At 38.1% G+C, this 17,432-nt stretch overlaps 1 protein-coding gene across 1 annotated transcript; it reads right to left on the bottom strand.

Moving 5' to 3' along the window:
* Positions 1-2,730: 2,730 nt before the first annotated feature.
* LOC137242059 (uncharacterized) lies at positions 2,731-16,967 on the bottom strand. The gene is made up of 5 exons (XM_067769425.1): positions 16,534-16,967; positions 9,471-10,138; positions 5,916-6,524; positions 3,626-4,044; positions 2,731-2,877 (listed from the first exon to the last, which is right to left on the bottom strand). Exons 1-5 carry the CDS (start codon positions 16,716-16,718, stop codon positions 2,731-2,733), a joined length of 2,028 nt encoding a protein of 675 aa, XP_067625526.1. The 5' UTR covers positions 16,719-16,967.
* Positions 16,968-17,432: the final 465 nt, after the last annotated feature.

Raw genomic sequence — 17,432 nt, 5'->3', positions numbered from 1 at the left:
ATTGGTGCTTTATCGGTAACCGTATCGGTAACCTTTTAACAGCTGATTCGACCAACCTTATGAGAATCAATGCAATCGATTATTGGTGCCGCTAAGGTCGTAACCGTATCGTAGCCAACCAATTGGGTTTTGGTTTACCGTCGTAACGATAAACAGCTGATTACGTTAGGGATACGGATACAGCGATACGACATACGGCACCAATGACTCCGGCTTTAAGAGGTGATACATAGAATTAGTGTAGAGGTGAAACATAGACGCATATTTCACGTACATCTGAGTATAATGCGTATTGAAATTTAGTAGTACTAATTTTATGCGCAGCAATTTCAGAGGTGTATTTAAAGCAGGGATGCACCTTAACGTTAAGCTAATCGTTTATAAAAAAATTTCCACCGTTTCCGTTGAAACACTTCGAAATATTATCGATAAAGAAATTATCAAGATAAATTGTATCTCGTTTTTAACCGAAACGAAAAGCTTTCGTTAAGGTTAAAAACGTTAACAAAAACGTGATACTTTATGCTTGAATTGTGCTGGCAATGCTATAGCCATGATGAAGCCGTAAGGTAGTAACAGCGAGCGGACATACACACAAACTCCATGTAATTTGTTTGTGTAATTCGTTGGTGGTAATGTCAAAAATACTCTGAGAAATGTTCGTACTGTCAAAATTCATGAGAAAAGTTGCAATCAGCTAATGCTTTCACCTTTAATGACTCCGCCATCAATCAGCTTTGCCAGCATAGTTTGAAATTAATAATCAACATAAACGATTTGATTTCGTTTTGATATGGCAGAAAACGAAACAAAATCATTTCGTTAATTTGACGTTCTTAACGTTAATAAACGAAACGAAATGACTTTGTTTCGTTTATTAACGTTAATTATCGTAACGAAATGATATCGGTTCGTTGGTTAAGCGCCAAATACATGACACGAACATTTCCGCCAGGCATGCTTAACCAACGAACCGATATCATTTCGTTACGATAATTAATGTTAAGAAACGAAACAAAGTCATTTCGTTTCGTTTATTAACGTTAAGAACGTCAAATCAACGAAATGATTTTGTTTCGTTTTCTGCAATATCAAAACGAAATCAAATCGTTTATGTTGATTATTAATTTCAAACTATGCTGGCAAAGCAGATTAATGGCGGAGTCATTAAAGGTGAAAGCCAAGCTGAATGCAACTTTTCTCATGAATTTTGACAGTACGAACATTTCTCAGAGTATTTTTGACATTACCACCAACGAATTACACAAACAAATTACATGGAGTATGTGTGTGTATGTCCGCTCGATGTTACCACCTTACCGCTTCACCATGGCTATAGCATTGCCATCACAATTCAAACATAAAGTATCACGTTTCTGTTAACGTTTTTAACGTTAACGAAAGCTTTTTGTTTCGGTTAGAAACGAGATACAATTTATATTGATAATTTCTTTATCGATAAAATTTCGAAGTGTTTCAACGGAAGCGGTGGAAATTTTTTGATAAACGATTAGCTTAACGTTAAGGTGCATCCCTGATTTCCGCGAACATTCCGCAATCTTGTTCGCAGCTTTGGTCATACACCATACGAACTTTTGGCCGAACATTAGTTCTCTTTCAGACAGCGATGAATACGGACAACAATTGTGTTGCAGCAATATTGCTCGCTGTGGCAATTAAGCGTAAAAAAAAGAGAGAAGATCGCAAAAAAAGATTTAATTTTTCGATTAAAGTCGCATAATCATTATTCTTTTTAATTCTATTACAATAATCTTTGCTTTTTACTTGCCACAATGATGGCAACGATTTATACATTTCAATAAATTCACTCAAGAAATTTTTTATTGTCCATTTTACTTTTCCGCGCACGTCTGTTCCGTTCAGAAATTACTACGATTATGAGCTATTTCGCCATACACGCACGAACAGTTCGCGCAAATGTTCGCCAAAAATTAAAATAGGGGGACTCATGTAACTGTATAAATGCCTTACAAAGTGTGTAAACGTATAAATTTATCTAGTGCGTAAACGAGCTGTCAAATTTTGTATGAAAAATCATTTACACAATTTGTATAAATTTACGAGCACATTTCATTGTGTAAACGCGGTAAACTCAAAGGAATGCAACCTTGCAGACATTACAGCAGGCATTTTCATCAGAAATCTCCAACATCAGCAAGTAAAGGCGTTTTAGTTTTTATTTTTCACTTAATCTTGTCATTTTTTAATTTGTATAACAATCAAAAAAATTTTGTTTGGCAATAATACAGCTGATAAACAATCAAGTTTATCAAGAGTATTACTAGGTGCGTTCATATAACCGCGTGTGTAAATGGATATAATTTTACACCTTATAAGTTTATATGCTTTCATGAGTCCCCCTAATATTTTGATTTTTGGCGAACATTTGCGCGAACTGGCAAACACCACCATACACGACAGAAAAGGTCGCAGAAACATGACATAACGGGAATGTTCGCGGAAATGTTTGTGTCGTGTATTTGGCGCTTTAAGCATGCCTGTTTTAAAGTTTGACGCTTAGCAGTCCATATAAAGTTTAAGCGTAAACGTCTATAGATATAAAACAGCTGTAATTAAATAAAAGTATTCACAAAGATTTAAAAATCTTTCAAATGATTTGGCAAAACGTACCATTTTTAATCAAATTAACTAAATTAGCAAGGTTTTTTTAGAATTTTTTATTTCTAAAACAAGTGTACACTGTAGAAGTCACGTAATGTATTTTCGTTCGAAGTTTTCTATCTTCTCCAATACAGATATTGTCAATTTATTTATGTATTCTTTAGCATTTGCCTCTAATGATTCACCAAAATCGGGCAGGCTGCGTTTGTTGACATAATGATTTGGCAGATTAACCTAGAAACCAAACAAAGTTTAAAAAAGATTTGAACCTTTTTATAAAACTAAATTTTTTATATGTAAGAATTCATGAGCAAGTAATAATTTTTTAAAATTTTTAATGAAAAAGAAATTTTTTTCTGCAAATTTAACAATTTTGTAAAATTCAATTATATTTGAAATTTAAAATTTTTGCAAATCCTTTGATACAAACGAATTTTGAGATTTTTTCGAGGTATCACGTTTTTTTATATAACGTTTAAGTTTATTTCAATTTCTATTTAGAATTAACTGTATTCAAGTTTTAAAATATTTATTAAAAATTAAATATTTTTTTTGAATAACCAATCGAGCCTTAAAAAAATCAAAAACTTATTATTATTTTCAGTTAGTTTTCCAAAAGTTTGGTTTTAATTGGACCATTTTTTAGGCTTTATTAATGTTTTTCGAAATTTATAACCCTTTTTTAAATTTAGAATTAATTTTCGAAATAAGAGAATTTTTTTTTTCGTTTTCGAAATTCATATTGCTTCACGCTTTGATTCGGATAAAAAGGTTTGAGAATGTTCGAAGTTTTTAATCTGGAATTTATTTTTCTTTAACTTTAAATATCAAAATATTATTATTAGTTAACTAATTTTTTTAATTGATTAATTTTAATTAGTTTAAATTTAATAATTTTTTTCTTTCGAAACTTACTTTTTTCATATGAAGTTAGTTTTCTATTCAAAATAAACTAGTTTTGAATTTTCAGTTATGTACATACCTTATGCCGCGCTATCGATTTAAGTATCAGCCAAAGTACATAGAAACTAAACCACACTGTAAAATACAGTGGAATATACCATAATTTGCGTCCAATATAGAAATAACTGTACTTCTTAACTCGCGGCTCTGGTGGTGGTTCCAGTGGTGGCATTTCACTAGTAACTGGCGATAGTTTTGGTGGTAGGTGTAATGGCGGATGATTATGATGATCAGAATAAATATGAACATATTGTGGAGATGTAGGCAAATGATGATGATGATGGTAATCGAAATGATCATCATTATGCAGTTCGGTATAATCGCCGGATGTATGTGGATGATGATCGTGTACCGTATCGGGATGTTCTTCTATCCAACCGGGTGGTGGTGTTGGGTATTCGGTATCATCAAATAGTGGTGGGTGATCGTGATTATAATCTGTAGATCGAAAATACGAAATAATTTAAATTTTGGCTGTGTGAAAGATCACGCTACCTCGGCCGCCGATTCGAAAACTCTCTATCTTGGCATACTTTTAAAAAAGCGATATCCCAAATTAAAATACAAATACTGGCAAATTACCGGAATACGGGTCAATTCAACCGACATTTCTGTCAATTTTTATCCATCGCAACAAGATGTTGAATCAACTGTGCACAAATCGTTGATTCGTAATTGACCGTTTTAGTAGTCAAATGAACAAAAAAAGTTGTTGCGACAGCTTTGTACGAAAGTACCTATGTTGCCATATAATAAATAAATAAATAAATGTAAGGCGCGTTAACCTCCGAAGAGATCTAAGGCGCAGCTTCTCTTCCAATTTGCGTCGTGCCCTCTTGATTTTCCCTACAAATTGGCCGGACGGGACCTACATGTTTTATGCCGACTACGAACATCATCTGCAAGGCAGATAAGTTTTCACTGAGAGCTTTTCATGGCAGAAATACACTCGGAGCGCTTGCCAAACACTGCCGAGGGGCGAACCCGCTTGGAAATTTTTTCTTCTAATTGAAAAACCCTATTTCTAAAATTTGATGTTGCTTTGCCCGGGGTACGAACCCAGATCATACGGCAGGCGGAGCACGCTACCATCACACCACGGTGGCACTTACTAACCGAACGTCAATTCGGCTTACATCAAATATGCTGGCACAGATTAAACATAATACACTTTATTATTTTTTTTATTAAACGCACTTTCACCAAATTTTATATTTTATAATTTATTTAATTTATACTTTTGAACTTGGCTTTGCAAACAGAAATGGAAATAGTAGTCACAAAACTGATTCTCAATTCTTTCAGTTGCAGCTCAGCTCATTCTCAATTTCTTCTCCAGCATGTAGTTGCCACACTTGGTTGTTTCGAATAAAACTTGTAGTATAAATGTTTGACGTAACATTTTAAAAAGAGAACTCGTAAGTTATGGAAAAGTACAGAATCAAATCGCAGGAAGGTAATTCACCACTGGAGTAACTTTACATGTAGTTCGGCAAGTTTAATTTTCGTAACACTTTAAGTTGAAACGATTCCAAAACAACTCAAACTTTTATGTTGTCGGAAACATCAACATTAAAAAAGGATGTGTTTTTATTAACTTATTAAATTTGTTCGCGTGAGTGAAAGTTCGTAAAAACTTAACCAAAATGTTACTAACTTTGGAAAAATCCTGTTCAACAATCGTTCAAACAAAACTTTTGCAACGAGAGGGCGCAATTTTGCATTTCGCTTGGACGAGAAGTTGCAACATTGTACCCGATATATAGGTGCGCCGGTATCTCATAACTTTTTGCACAGTAAATTCAAAAAAGGGTTTTTCGTTTTGTATTGATAACTGAAAAACTAGTTTTTTGTTGTTTTCCCATTTTGTGTGTTTTTTTCGATTTGGTGGTTTTCTTATTTTGGTATTTTTTTTAAACAAATGGCACCTCGTCATAAGTACAAAGTAGAGAGCGCAGTGAGCGTAAAATTCTGTTTGAAATGTGCTCATGTATTAACTGTTGATCGCTGTTGAAATGACCAGTGAGATCAGTTGTGTTAACAGAAAAATCAGTAGATTGACCAGGAATCTGTCAATTTTACAGAATTTTTTTAACTTTAGAGCGACAATTTCTCTTCTGTTGAAATGACTAAATTAATTTGTTCGTTTGACAAAGAACTCGGTCGAATTAACCATAATTCAAGCAATTTCATTTTTTCCGTTAAGTCAAGCACAACAGAAACGATTTGTTGATTTTACTAGCACCATTTCTTTCAGTGCACAAGGACCTGCACTTCTAAAATAAAGATATATACAAATATTCACTTACCATCTACCATGCTAGCTCCTGCATCATCTGCACCTTCTCCACCACCATTGCTACCGTCAGCATCCATATCCTTGCCATTTATACCCTTACCACCCATATCTTTTCCTTCATCGTCCATAGCGCTGGCTGGCAGTACACCAATTGTGTCATCAGATCCATTATCCATATCAGCATCGCCTGCACTGCCGCCGGCTGCATTCACCGCAACATTCTGATCATCATTTGACAAGCTCAGTGGTTTCTTTCCATCACTAGCATCTGGATTCGTTGGTCCCGGATATTTATAACCCGGATCGTTGTTACTAGCAGCATCCACTAACGGATAGTTTGAGTTTGCTTGTATTGGACCTGAGGGCGCAGCAACATAGCTGTTTACATTGCCTGAGGGTAAGCTAGCTTTAGGATCTTGATACGGCGAGTTATATTGAGCGTTTGTATTTGGTGGAAATGCATAGAGATCTGTGGGTGGTTTATATATTTGTTGTACGATTTGAGAAGCGGCTGCACCCTTGTTGTTGCTAAGATTACCAGTCGAGTGTCCATGGTGATGATTCTTAAAGTGTGCGGAAGCCACTGCTTCGCCAGGGGTGAAGCGGTCACGGAACTGAGCTGAATATTACAAAAATATATAGTCTTTAAGTTCGTTATTTTAAGAAATTAATAGTTGGCTAATTAATGAATGGGTTTATGGATCGTCCAAAAGCACTTCTTAAAGTCGCCTATAGAGAGACGGAGATTTACTGATTATACCATTTCCTATACCTATCGCTCTAGAACCATTCCAAGGCAGAAGTCGTGAAATGCACTCAGTTAATAAAATTTTAGCATCCGTCACAATTTGGCCGAATTGACGCCTTTACAATTCGCAAAAGAATCAAAGCCAAGTGCAATGCCCTCTAAAAGAGCTTCATAAGAAGAACGATACCCGAAGGTTTAGGAAAGTATTACGGATTTGGGTAGTTATTTGTTGGATATGATCCGGCAAGGTTCGACTGCTTGGTTAATGCGGGACTATATCCGCTTGATCCACTTTCTTGATAGTCGTATTTCGTCGCTTTATCTGCAATCGAAAAAAGTGGGACGTAGCTTTGAAATCTGTACACATACACTATTCACATTGCCGCAAAGAAGCTGAGCATGAAATTTCCCATTTTCCACGTTTTCGCACTGTAAGACAAGCCATAGAAAAAGCGTTGTGTAAATATCACACGCCTGAGATCTTATACCAAACATGTTATCAAAATCAGCTCCCTTGCTGATACTGCAATTACAATACAAAAACAACGCAATGATAATTTAAAATAAAAGTGACGAGGCTGAATGAAAGATGTGGACTGAAGGGCAGTGCTGCGCAACACGTCAGCAGTATGCTCCATAAAAAAAGTTACGGAAATTCGTGCGTTCCGATCAATTTGACATTAGAGAAGTGAAAATGCGGGTTGGAAAGCCTAGCTTATCAATCGTCTTGAGTAAAGTTAGCGGATTGAGTAACAAGCGTAAACTTTCCAACCGGTTAGGCAGATGGCTTGTTGTAGACGAAGATGAGAGGCCACGGACTGGAAACCCTGTGCCCTCCCACTAGACGAAGAGGGCCGTCCAGGCAGAAGGTTCGTTTTCTTTATAACATAGGAAGAAGAGACCTAGGTGTCGCCATTATCAGAAACCTATGTCTCTCAAACTATCAGTGGTTTGTACAGCAATATGCAAGGCTCGTATCGTGTTATACGACCCGTGATCGAATTCAATTTTTTAAATCACAACAGCACTGAAATGGTGTTTGGGATTGAGGTACCTAGGTGAAATATAAGTTGCAAGTACTTATTAGATTCATAATGTACTGTCATTTTTATGAGAAGCTTGACAGATTCATATTTAGCATTTCAGTTAAATTGGTTTTTTATCCGTGATCGTATAACACGATACGGGCTAAGGTTAAACTCTGAGTATACTCAAATTGTAATGGTATATTGGTGGATTCCCAGACTTCAAGATTTTTTAATCTTAATAGAGCTCCGGTCATGTATTTATTATGAACCTATTCCAACGCTATTAAACAGGCGCCAAGACTCGTGCTCAAACTATTTCCCTACGAAATACTTAAAGCTGGTACCAGGGGAACGGTGCTCGGAATGTAGATTTATTGCTGTTTTAGATATATGTACACTGCCTTAAGGCTTGTGATACTTGGTTGTAATGCAAAAAAAAAAAATACCTCCTTTTGATGCCCACGTTTTGAGGATGGGTTGATGTTATTTGGCTTTGCACTGTGACCACAAACTACTCAGAGTTGAGATTCTACGAACAGGACGTTCATCATGTCAGCATGGATGTGATTTAGCTCAAGACACACGGAATACCGAAAAGCTCTCTCTGCAGAAGCTGTCGGAATGATAAGAAAAAGGAATCGACTCATCACCGACTCTGCCGATGCCTAGGACATCAAACTAGACTACGGACTCGTCGGAAGCTTCAATTACCAGAAAGTTATCAGAATTTGTTTGACGACCAAACTCAAAATCATTAGTGAGTCAGAGTGTCTTGCAATGCTGCTTTCAAGGTTATTCTCAGGGCTCGCGTTATGCTAATAAAAAAATCCCTCAGTAGTGGTTGGTTGGTGGCTGTGCTGCACGCCCGGAAAGACCAGGCCCAAGTAGAACTCTAGGCGCCATTTTGGTTCCATTGTCCTGAAATTAATAACATAATGTAGCCTGTGTGTGTTAAATCAAATGATTTGGTTAGATCAATAAACCTACTGATGCCCCTTATGAATCATTTTGACACCGTCCCTACATCGGGCAGCACAAAACTACGAAGAAATCGGTTCGCTAGGGCTAGGCCCTCGCAGAGCAAATGGGTGACTGTCTCCTTACAACCGTCCTTACTAATAAAGGGTAGACCTGCCGCTGAAGGTAACTACCATTATTTGCACGTGTAGGCCAAACGGCCAGTGTCCTGTAATACAGGATGCCATCCTGAATAACTCTTTTTTAAACATATTTAGTAAAAAGCGGTCGTAGTCGAAAGGAATAAGTTTTTTATTTCAAACTATAACTTATGGCGTTGAATGGTTTCCGTATTTTGCTCAAATATCGTATTTAGATGTGTCTGTGAAAATACGATTTTTCTGTTCTCCTGCGCCTATGAATAAAATATTCGTTTTTATTAGTACTGAGGCAAAGATTGAAGGTCTAAAAGAGGTAAGAAAGGTGGATCCGTCGCTCCTATTTTAGTTCATATGGGAGAACAAGCGGTTTATTGAAGACTTCTTAGGAGGCATCGAAAGGAACGTGTATCCACTCGGAACTAGCCGAGGGCATCCTTAATGGACAATTTACCTTCGAGTAGAATTATGGGAAGTTCACATGCATACCCTTTCAGACTAACCTAACAAACACGTATACTTCAACGTGACCATACACAATTACATATGAGTATTTCGCACATAGATAAAACTTTAGCTTTACACTCTTCTTTCCAGCTCTGATACTCATTTTACAACTTCCGTGTACTACGTACAAACAACAATATCTCTGAATCCATGTTGATATCACTCACCTTTACCATTGAGTTTATTAATTTCCGCTCGATTTGGTAGTTGTCGTTGTTGGCTATATGCTTGCGGATAAATTATGTGTCCTATATTGGATATTCTTTGTGGTGGATCCGCACCACCCATGCCTGATGTTGTTTGTGCACGTGCAGCCGTTAATGATGGTGCCACTAATGGTGGGGGTGGACTTTTGATTAAAGGCGTGATAAGTTGATTGAAATTATATACCGGACGATTATAGTCAGCCGCCCGTCCAGTTGATGCATATTGCTCTCGTGCCGGCTGCAATACATCCTCTGGCTTTGCATTTAGATTTGTTGACTGTTCAGATGCTGGTTGCTCTTGCTCATTATCAACTGTCATCGTAGGATTTATAGTGTTCGTTCGTGTTAATGCGACCGGTGCTGTTGTTGTTGTTGTTGTTGTAGGTGAAGTGCTTGCTTTAATATTATTTTCATATTTATATGTTGTTAACTGGAGGCCATCGTCCGCTGCGGGAGTTACATATATTATGGAATACTCAGCAGCCATTGGCCGAGTTTGTTGTGCTGCAGGAAACCCGTGGTGCTGCTGTGATTCTTTTATATTTTTTACCGTTGAACCTGTCTTTGCCGCTGTTGTGATTGGAGTTCTTGCAGTCGCGTTAAATCTGTAACTGGTACTTGAGTTGAAACTGTAACAAAGATGAAAGAATTAAAGAACTCAATTAAGCTGCAGTTCCAGGTGGAATATGGAGTTCCAAAATGTTTTATTTAAAAAGAACTCTTCTCAAGGCAGCCGGTTCTATTAACCGGACCGACTCGGTATTTTTCCCGACCAAGGGCCGTAATTTCAATGTAACCCCATTTAATTTCTTGCGTCCCTCCCACAAATTGCCATCCTACAAGCAGATCCTTGCAGCGGGACTGCACCGTATTCTCCAGCTCCGGGAAGGTATCGCACCCGGAACCGGAGAAATGGTTTCTTTTTAGAACGGTCACACTCTTGTCAGTGTGCCAAGTGTAAGGAATGGTTGCACAGTACGGGATGCTCTAGGCTATACCGCAAAATTCGTCGTCCCCGTAAAAAAAACAAAAAGTATTTTATATGGTTAGTTGGTCGGATCGCGAAGTACTGGAAACGGCGCCTCTGTAGAGATAAACTATCTTCGAATGGACGGAGCGTCTAAAACTAGCATTTACGATTCCAATTCGGTATCGCAATACTAAGACCGGGTATGGCTTTAACAACAGAACAAAAACCTCATTTACTAACAACAAAAATAAGAACCACAATAAACCGGTTAAATAACCGTCTGCACCGTATAATAGAACGACCCGGAAAAATACCAATCCTAATGAAGTTAAGAACGAAATTTACAGATTCAAACGAGGTTGGCAGGAAAAGCTGTCTACATCTACATTCTCCTAGCGTACTTTTGGTAGTGGGTGGAATCCTGCCGGCGTCAGATTTAACTCTTCCGTTCATCATTCCACATAGGTCAAAGGGACGTTTGATAAACTTTGGTAAAATTTAATGTTGTAAATGAACACACCACCACCTCTGTCAGGTTTGGGCTGCATTTTATGGGTTTTGGCGTCCGGTTGCAATGCAACTTCTACTTTTGTATGTCTACCACAGAAACCACGGAGCTTCCGCAGGTCATATTCTAATAAGCAGGTGTGAATATATTCCATGGGACTCCAGCTATTCGTAGTACAGGGGAAAATCATTGACCGACAGCTATTTTTTAAATAATAACAACTCGGGAATGGTAAAAAGGGCAAATGAGATACATGAACTAGTGACAATGATTACTCATTAAATCCATAACTGATTATTAGTTATCGTCCCAGATTTCAAGTTACTGGTTGGAGTTTAATAGTCGAAGCCACTTCCGGCTGAGTAGCCACCTACGCTGGATCGGCGTCTGAGGGATAACGTGGAGTTGATAGGCCTCCGCAAACAGCCACACCTACAACACACTTACATTACCACCACTAACAATTATAAGGTAGATAAGCTCGGAATATTCGAATACTCCGAACATTCATATAACACATGCAGCCAATTATTACTCAAAGCTCCACGAACACATCCCTTATTTTCGCCCAAGTCCTTCTCATGCAGAAATACACACTGGGCATACCATCAAAGTTCGTATCATTTCACAATAAGCACTTCCCTAACCCCTTCTTGTTTTTAAAATATTTTCTCCCCGTAATCCTCGCCAACCTCTCCTGCAGTATCGGCATACCTATCGTGGTTCTCAACCTGAAGACCACAGGTCAAGAGGAAGTGCTCTCAACAAAGTTTGTATTGCATCCATCGACACGAACGGTGCGATCATAGCTCCCAGTCGCTCCTGAAGACACGACGAACGTTTTCGATAAAGTGTGGGATAAAACTCAGCCTTACACCGATGGCCAGCATAGATATTTCACCTGTGCCGCGAGCCTGATACTAACTTCATTTTCCATATTCGCTCATTATTTTCCATCCACCGGGAAGAGGTGGTCGTACTCATATGCACAGAAAATGCAGAGTGGCTCGAGTTGTCTGATTAGGGCCTCCATCATAATGTTGCATATGCATACATACATATATGCACCACAGATTGATTACTGCGGACAACCGCGAGCCGCCTCTATCCCCACGCTGTGGTTCACTACAATGATAGAACCTCTTTTGGCCGAAAAAAAGATACTCCAATGAGACACTTTCAATAATCTGTTGCAGGGAAGTCAAATTGAAACTGATTTTCTGTCAACCCTAACCCGAACACTTTTTGTCCCCAAACCATCACTCCAAATGATGACGAAAAATCGTTCCAATACACCTCAATTATCCACCCTCTGGGGAAATCAATAAAACAAAATGAATGAGTCCGTAGTGTTACTAGAAGTTTGTTTATCGACCAAACCGAAAAACCCTTAAAACAACCAGGACCTATGTTATAAAATAACTCCGTTCTCTTTGCAAACACAAGAAGCTTTATAGAACCCATGCCATTTGCTGTTTCTAGATCTCACAGCCGTACCACTGCTAATAGTCGGAGTCTTAGCCTGCCAGTGGCTGGGCAAGAGCACAAAACGTGCTCGATCGTTTCAGTCAGAATAACCGCCTGGAGTTCTCTCTTTTTAATGAAAGGAGTAACTTTGTTAGTCTAAGGCTGTAAGACTTACACATGATCTTCGACACTTTGCAGAATCCCACGATTGGGTCCACGTCTTTTTCGCTTGGCTGATCATGTACACCTGTCGCCATCTCTTAATCTCGGCCTTTCTAATTTGGACGTCTAAGGAGCAAGTTCATCCGCCTATTCATTCCCGTCTATTCCCATATGCCCTGGGAGCCAATATTGATGTATGCTTATGCGAGATTATTGCCTTAATTGCTGACCCTCGTTGCAGCTGTTGTTGTTTTATTAACAATAAAAACACTCCCCGAAGGCCCTTTGCCGGATATAAAACCGTTTCGTTCCGGTAACAAAGAACCAGTAAGGTACTAGCCCGACCATTTAGGGAACGCTTGATATGACCACATTAAACCTTCTAAGCCATTCATGTTCTTTGCCACCAGGTCTACAGGTGGAATGTGCAGAATGGCATACAGTATTTTGAGGTAGGTCCATGGTAAAGGATCGGCCTTACAATCGCTTTAAATAATAAGAGAGAGAGAGGGCAATAAACCCCAAGTACACCCCAGCATTCTTTTACATGCATAAAGTGCCGTCGAAGCCTACTTCACTTTATCTTCCACGTTGAGCTTCCACGACAACTTACTGTCTATTATGATTTCTAGATATAGACCATATCTGTCTTCTCTGCATTGGCTGGCAACCCGACATTAGATGCGCTGGTATGTATATACCGAAGCGCCCAATCCATTAAAGAGCTAATCGTTGGAAGGTACTTTTCGCTTGTGACGATTGCAATGCGTAAGCCGGAAGTTTGACGGGTCCCTTACGAACTGAGCAATTGGTTGATGACCAGCGTCCATAGCAGCGGTGATAACACCCCGTCCTGCGGGGTGCCCCTGTTCACTAATTTCGTGGCCTCATACAATCCCCATTGTGACGTATGAACCAAACGATAATGAATTTCTTCAATTGGAAAATATCGAAAACCAATCCGATGGAATCACATGGCTCAGTTTCATTGGGCTTGATGTGCGGAAGCTCGCTTAGACGAGAATATTTTTCTCTGTACTACTTCTTTGACTAACTATACCATCGGCTTCTGAAAAGTAAACGAAATCTTGTGTTGCAAAGTTTTCAAGGTTCCACGATACTCCAGCAAGTCAACTATACATAAACTCGGACAGGATTCTACCGGGTTTACAATCGGCATCGAAGCATGTTTATTGCATGGATAGGTCAACGGGCTTCATTGGACAAATAGAGAAGGCATCGAAGGGGCGTCTAAGTGTGTTCTGCCTGTGGGTATCAAAAGAGCTCAGGTTTATTTACGAGCCGATGCGGCTCTGGTTAAATTCTTCAACTAACATCTGAACAATGGCAGCGTTGTGGCGCGGGGATACAATCGATATAACAATGTATAGAAGTACTAAAGTACTAAGAAAAGTAATGCGCTCTCTCCTCTTTTTGTGGGTTGTGGTTTTGAACAAGTTTCGAAGGCAGTGGTCGGCAAGTGGTTGTTACGCAGATGACCTGACACGCTGGTCAGAGGTGAATTTCTGAACGCCCTGAGCGATGTTCTGCAGGCCTATTTGAACACGATATTGAAGTATATGCAATGATGGGGTGACACCATCTTAAGGGAGACAACAAATTATGAATGAATAAATTTCTTAGTCCAACACCTTTCCCTCTATACATAGTGCAAATGTTATATGGCATTTATTCTAACCAAAGTCATCCCTTTTATGCTTTCCAGTAAGCCTTATTAAAACAAACCAATAGTCCATACGAAGCATTTGTTGAAAAGCCATTTCCTGCCCTTCGCAAAAGCACCCTAACAAAGTAATCGAAGCTTTCTAGGTCATGAACTCTACATTTAGTTGCAACTTATCTCGTAACCCAAGAGCTCCACTTTAAATGAGCTCAGGGCAGTGATTCACTTCTTTTCTTGACAAATTTCATGTGTTTATCGTATAACAGATATTCAAATCTGCACAAAACCGTAACTGAAATGTAATTATACTCAGCAGAGTATATTAATTTTGTTCGCATAACGGTACCCTGTAACGGCATAAACTAATCGAGATAGATATAGACTTCTACTTATATGTCAAAATGATCTGGGCGAAAAAAGAAATTAATTTAGCTATGTCCGTAAACACGATAACTTGAGTAAATTTTTAGGTATATTGATGAAATTTGGTACGTAAGTTCCTGGGCACTCATATCAGATCGCTATTTAAAATGAACGAAATCGGACTATAACCAGGCCCACTTTTTCGATATCGAAAATTTCGAAAAACCGAAAAAGTGCGATAATTCATTACCAAAGACGGATAAAGCGATGAAACTTGGCAGGTGGGTTGACCTTATGAAGCAGAATAGAAAATTAGCAAAATTTTGGACAATGGGCGTGGCAACACCCACTTTTAAAAGAAGGTAATTTAAAAGTTTTTCAAGCTGTAATTTGGCAGTCGTTGAATATATCATGATGAAATTTCGCAGGAACGTTACTCCTATTACTATATGTGTTCTAAATAAGAATTAGAAAAATAGGATGACGAACACGCCTACTTTAAAAAGTCAAATTTTAACAAAAAATTGAATATCATTACAGTATATAAGTAAATTGTGTCAACATTCAACTCCAGTAACGATATGGTGCAACAAAATACAAAAATAAAAGAAAATTTCAAAAAGGGCGCAGCTGCGCCCTTTTTCATTTAATTTGTATAGAATACTTTTAATGCCATAAGTCGAACAAAAATTTACCAATCCTTGTGAAATTTGGTAAGGACATAGCTTCTATGACGATAACTGTTTTCTGTGAAAATGGGCGAAATCGGTTGAAGCCACGCCCCGTTTTTATACACAGTCTACCGTCTGTCCTTCCGCTCGGTCGTTAACATGATAACTTGAGAGCAAAAATCGATGTATCTTTACTAAACTTAGTTCACGTACTTATCTGAACTCACTTTATCTTGGTATAAAAAATTGCCGAAATCCGACTATGACCACACCCAATTTTTCGATATCGAAAATTAAGAAAAATGAAAAAAATGCCATAATTCTATATCACATACGAAAAAAGGGATGAAACATGGATTGGTTTATCGACGAAAAATATAACTTAAGAAAAAAACTTTGTAAAATGGGTGTGACACCTACCATATTAAGTAGAAGAAAATGAAAAAGTTCTGCAGGGCGAAATCAAAAGCCCTTGGAATCTTGGCAGAACTACTGTTCGTGGTATTACATATATAAATAAATTAGCGGTACCCGACAGATGATGTTCTGGGTCACCTTGGTCCACATTTTGGTCGAAAACGCCTTCACATATACAACTGAGGGCCACTCCCTTTTAAAACCCTCATTAATACCTTTAATTTGATACCCATATCGTACAAACACATTCTAGAGTCACCCCCGGTCCACCTTTATGCCGATATCTCGTCCACCTATAGAACTATGGCCCACTCACTTTTAAAATACTCTTTAGTACCTTCCATTTGATACCCATGTCATACAAACACATTCCAGGGTTACCCTAGGTTCATTTTCCTAAATGGTGATTTTCCCTTATTTTGCTCTCAGCTGAGTATGTAATGTTCGGTTACACCGATACGTTCCGTTAACAAGCACCATTAAGGTACTAGCCCCACCACTAATATGACAACATTAAACCTTCTAGACCATCCCTTCCTCACCCCCTAGCACCATGAGGAACTTGGGGTCGCCACAGCCTCGCGTGTTAAATATGTGGTATGATACATTCATATTCATATTTGTAACAGGATTTCCCTCGCATGGGTGAGGTTGACAATTGGTTTGCGGAAGCTCTGAAGCTATAAAGCTTTGTATTGCGCTTATCAACTCCTTGAGTCACTCATTCTTCATAAAATTTTGTAGAATAAAAATCAAATCCCTCTAAAATGTTTGTCACCTACGTTCTTGGATAAATTAAATCCATATTTAGTGCTTTGAAGATTTTAGGTCCTTCGTCCAATGCCCCATCATTACGATGCACTAACACTTGTGAATAGCCGAGTGTATGGCTGTATTTTAGACTAATGCAGACAAAGCTAAGAACCAGCCGCGTTAATTTTGTTGAGTGTTTATGAAGCTTTGCCATTATTTGTGTTTTTTAATTTAATTTTTTAACTTTGAAATATTAAATTCGTTCCAAATTTTTATGCACGCCAACTTTAATCACCAGCGACATTTTAATTCAAAAGCCGAACCAATTACTACAAATGTTAGAAGTGTACTAATGCGCATGCGCGCAAGTTAAACGTAATTTCACAATTTTTTTTTTATCGATTTTTTCTTTTTATTGAATGTATTAAATTTGTACGCTAATCAGTTTACGCGTCAAGCTCGTGCGGCCGTTTGAAAATCTGAATTTCTACTAAAAGCACTGCAATGAAATTTTCATATTTTATCACTTGCTCTATTTGTTGGGAAGAGAAGGAGGGAGAGGGCGAAAAAAGTTCTTTGTAGCGTGTTGGCACACAAATTTTCATGAGCTTACACTTAGTCTAGTTTTATTATTTATTAGCATCTGCATTTCGCGCTTTCATTTGTCCTAAATAATCTTGAATTTGTTTATGGTTAAATGATCGGTGGAGGTTTGCACTTGTCTGCGTACCAGACTTTCATTCCATGACAAGTTCTTATGGTCTTTTCATAAAATTATAAAATTTAACATTATTATTATTACTAGACCTCAATGCTCATTATTATTACTAGACCTCAGTGCTTGACCTTTTAGCTGTTACTGGATTACTTTGAGAGTAGTACTTCACAATTATGCTTCACAACCAATAGTGTGTTTAAATCAAAACTG

The sequence above is a fragment of the Eurosta solidaginis genome, chromosome 2 (assembly GCF_040869045.1).
Source record: "Eurosta solidaginis isolate ZX-2024a chromosome 2, ASM4086904v1, whole genome shotgun sequence".
NCBI lineage: Eukaryota > Metazoa > Arthropoda > Insecta > Diptera > Tephritidae > Eurosta > Eurosta solidaginis.
This window is presented reverse-complemented; position numbering and strand designations above follow the sequence as displayed.

Excerpts from the sequence above, each read along its gene's own strand:
- LOC137242059 (XM_067769425.1), bottom strand. The coding sequence starts at position 16,718 with ATGGCAAAGCTTCATAAACACTCAACAAAATTAACGCGGCTGGTTCTT. Across the intron at positions 10,139-16,533 it reads GATTTAATTTATCCAAGAAC|TTTCAACTCAAGTACCAGTT; the intron begins GTAGGTGACAAA and ends TCTTTGTTACAG. Across the intron at positions 6,525-9,470 it reads TAATAAACTCAATGGTAAAG|CTCAGTTCCGTGACCGCTTC; the intron begins GTGAGTGATATC and ends TGTAATATTCAG.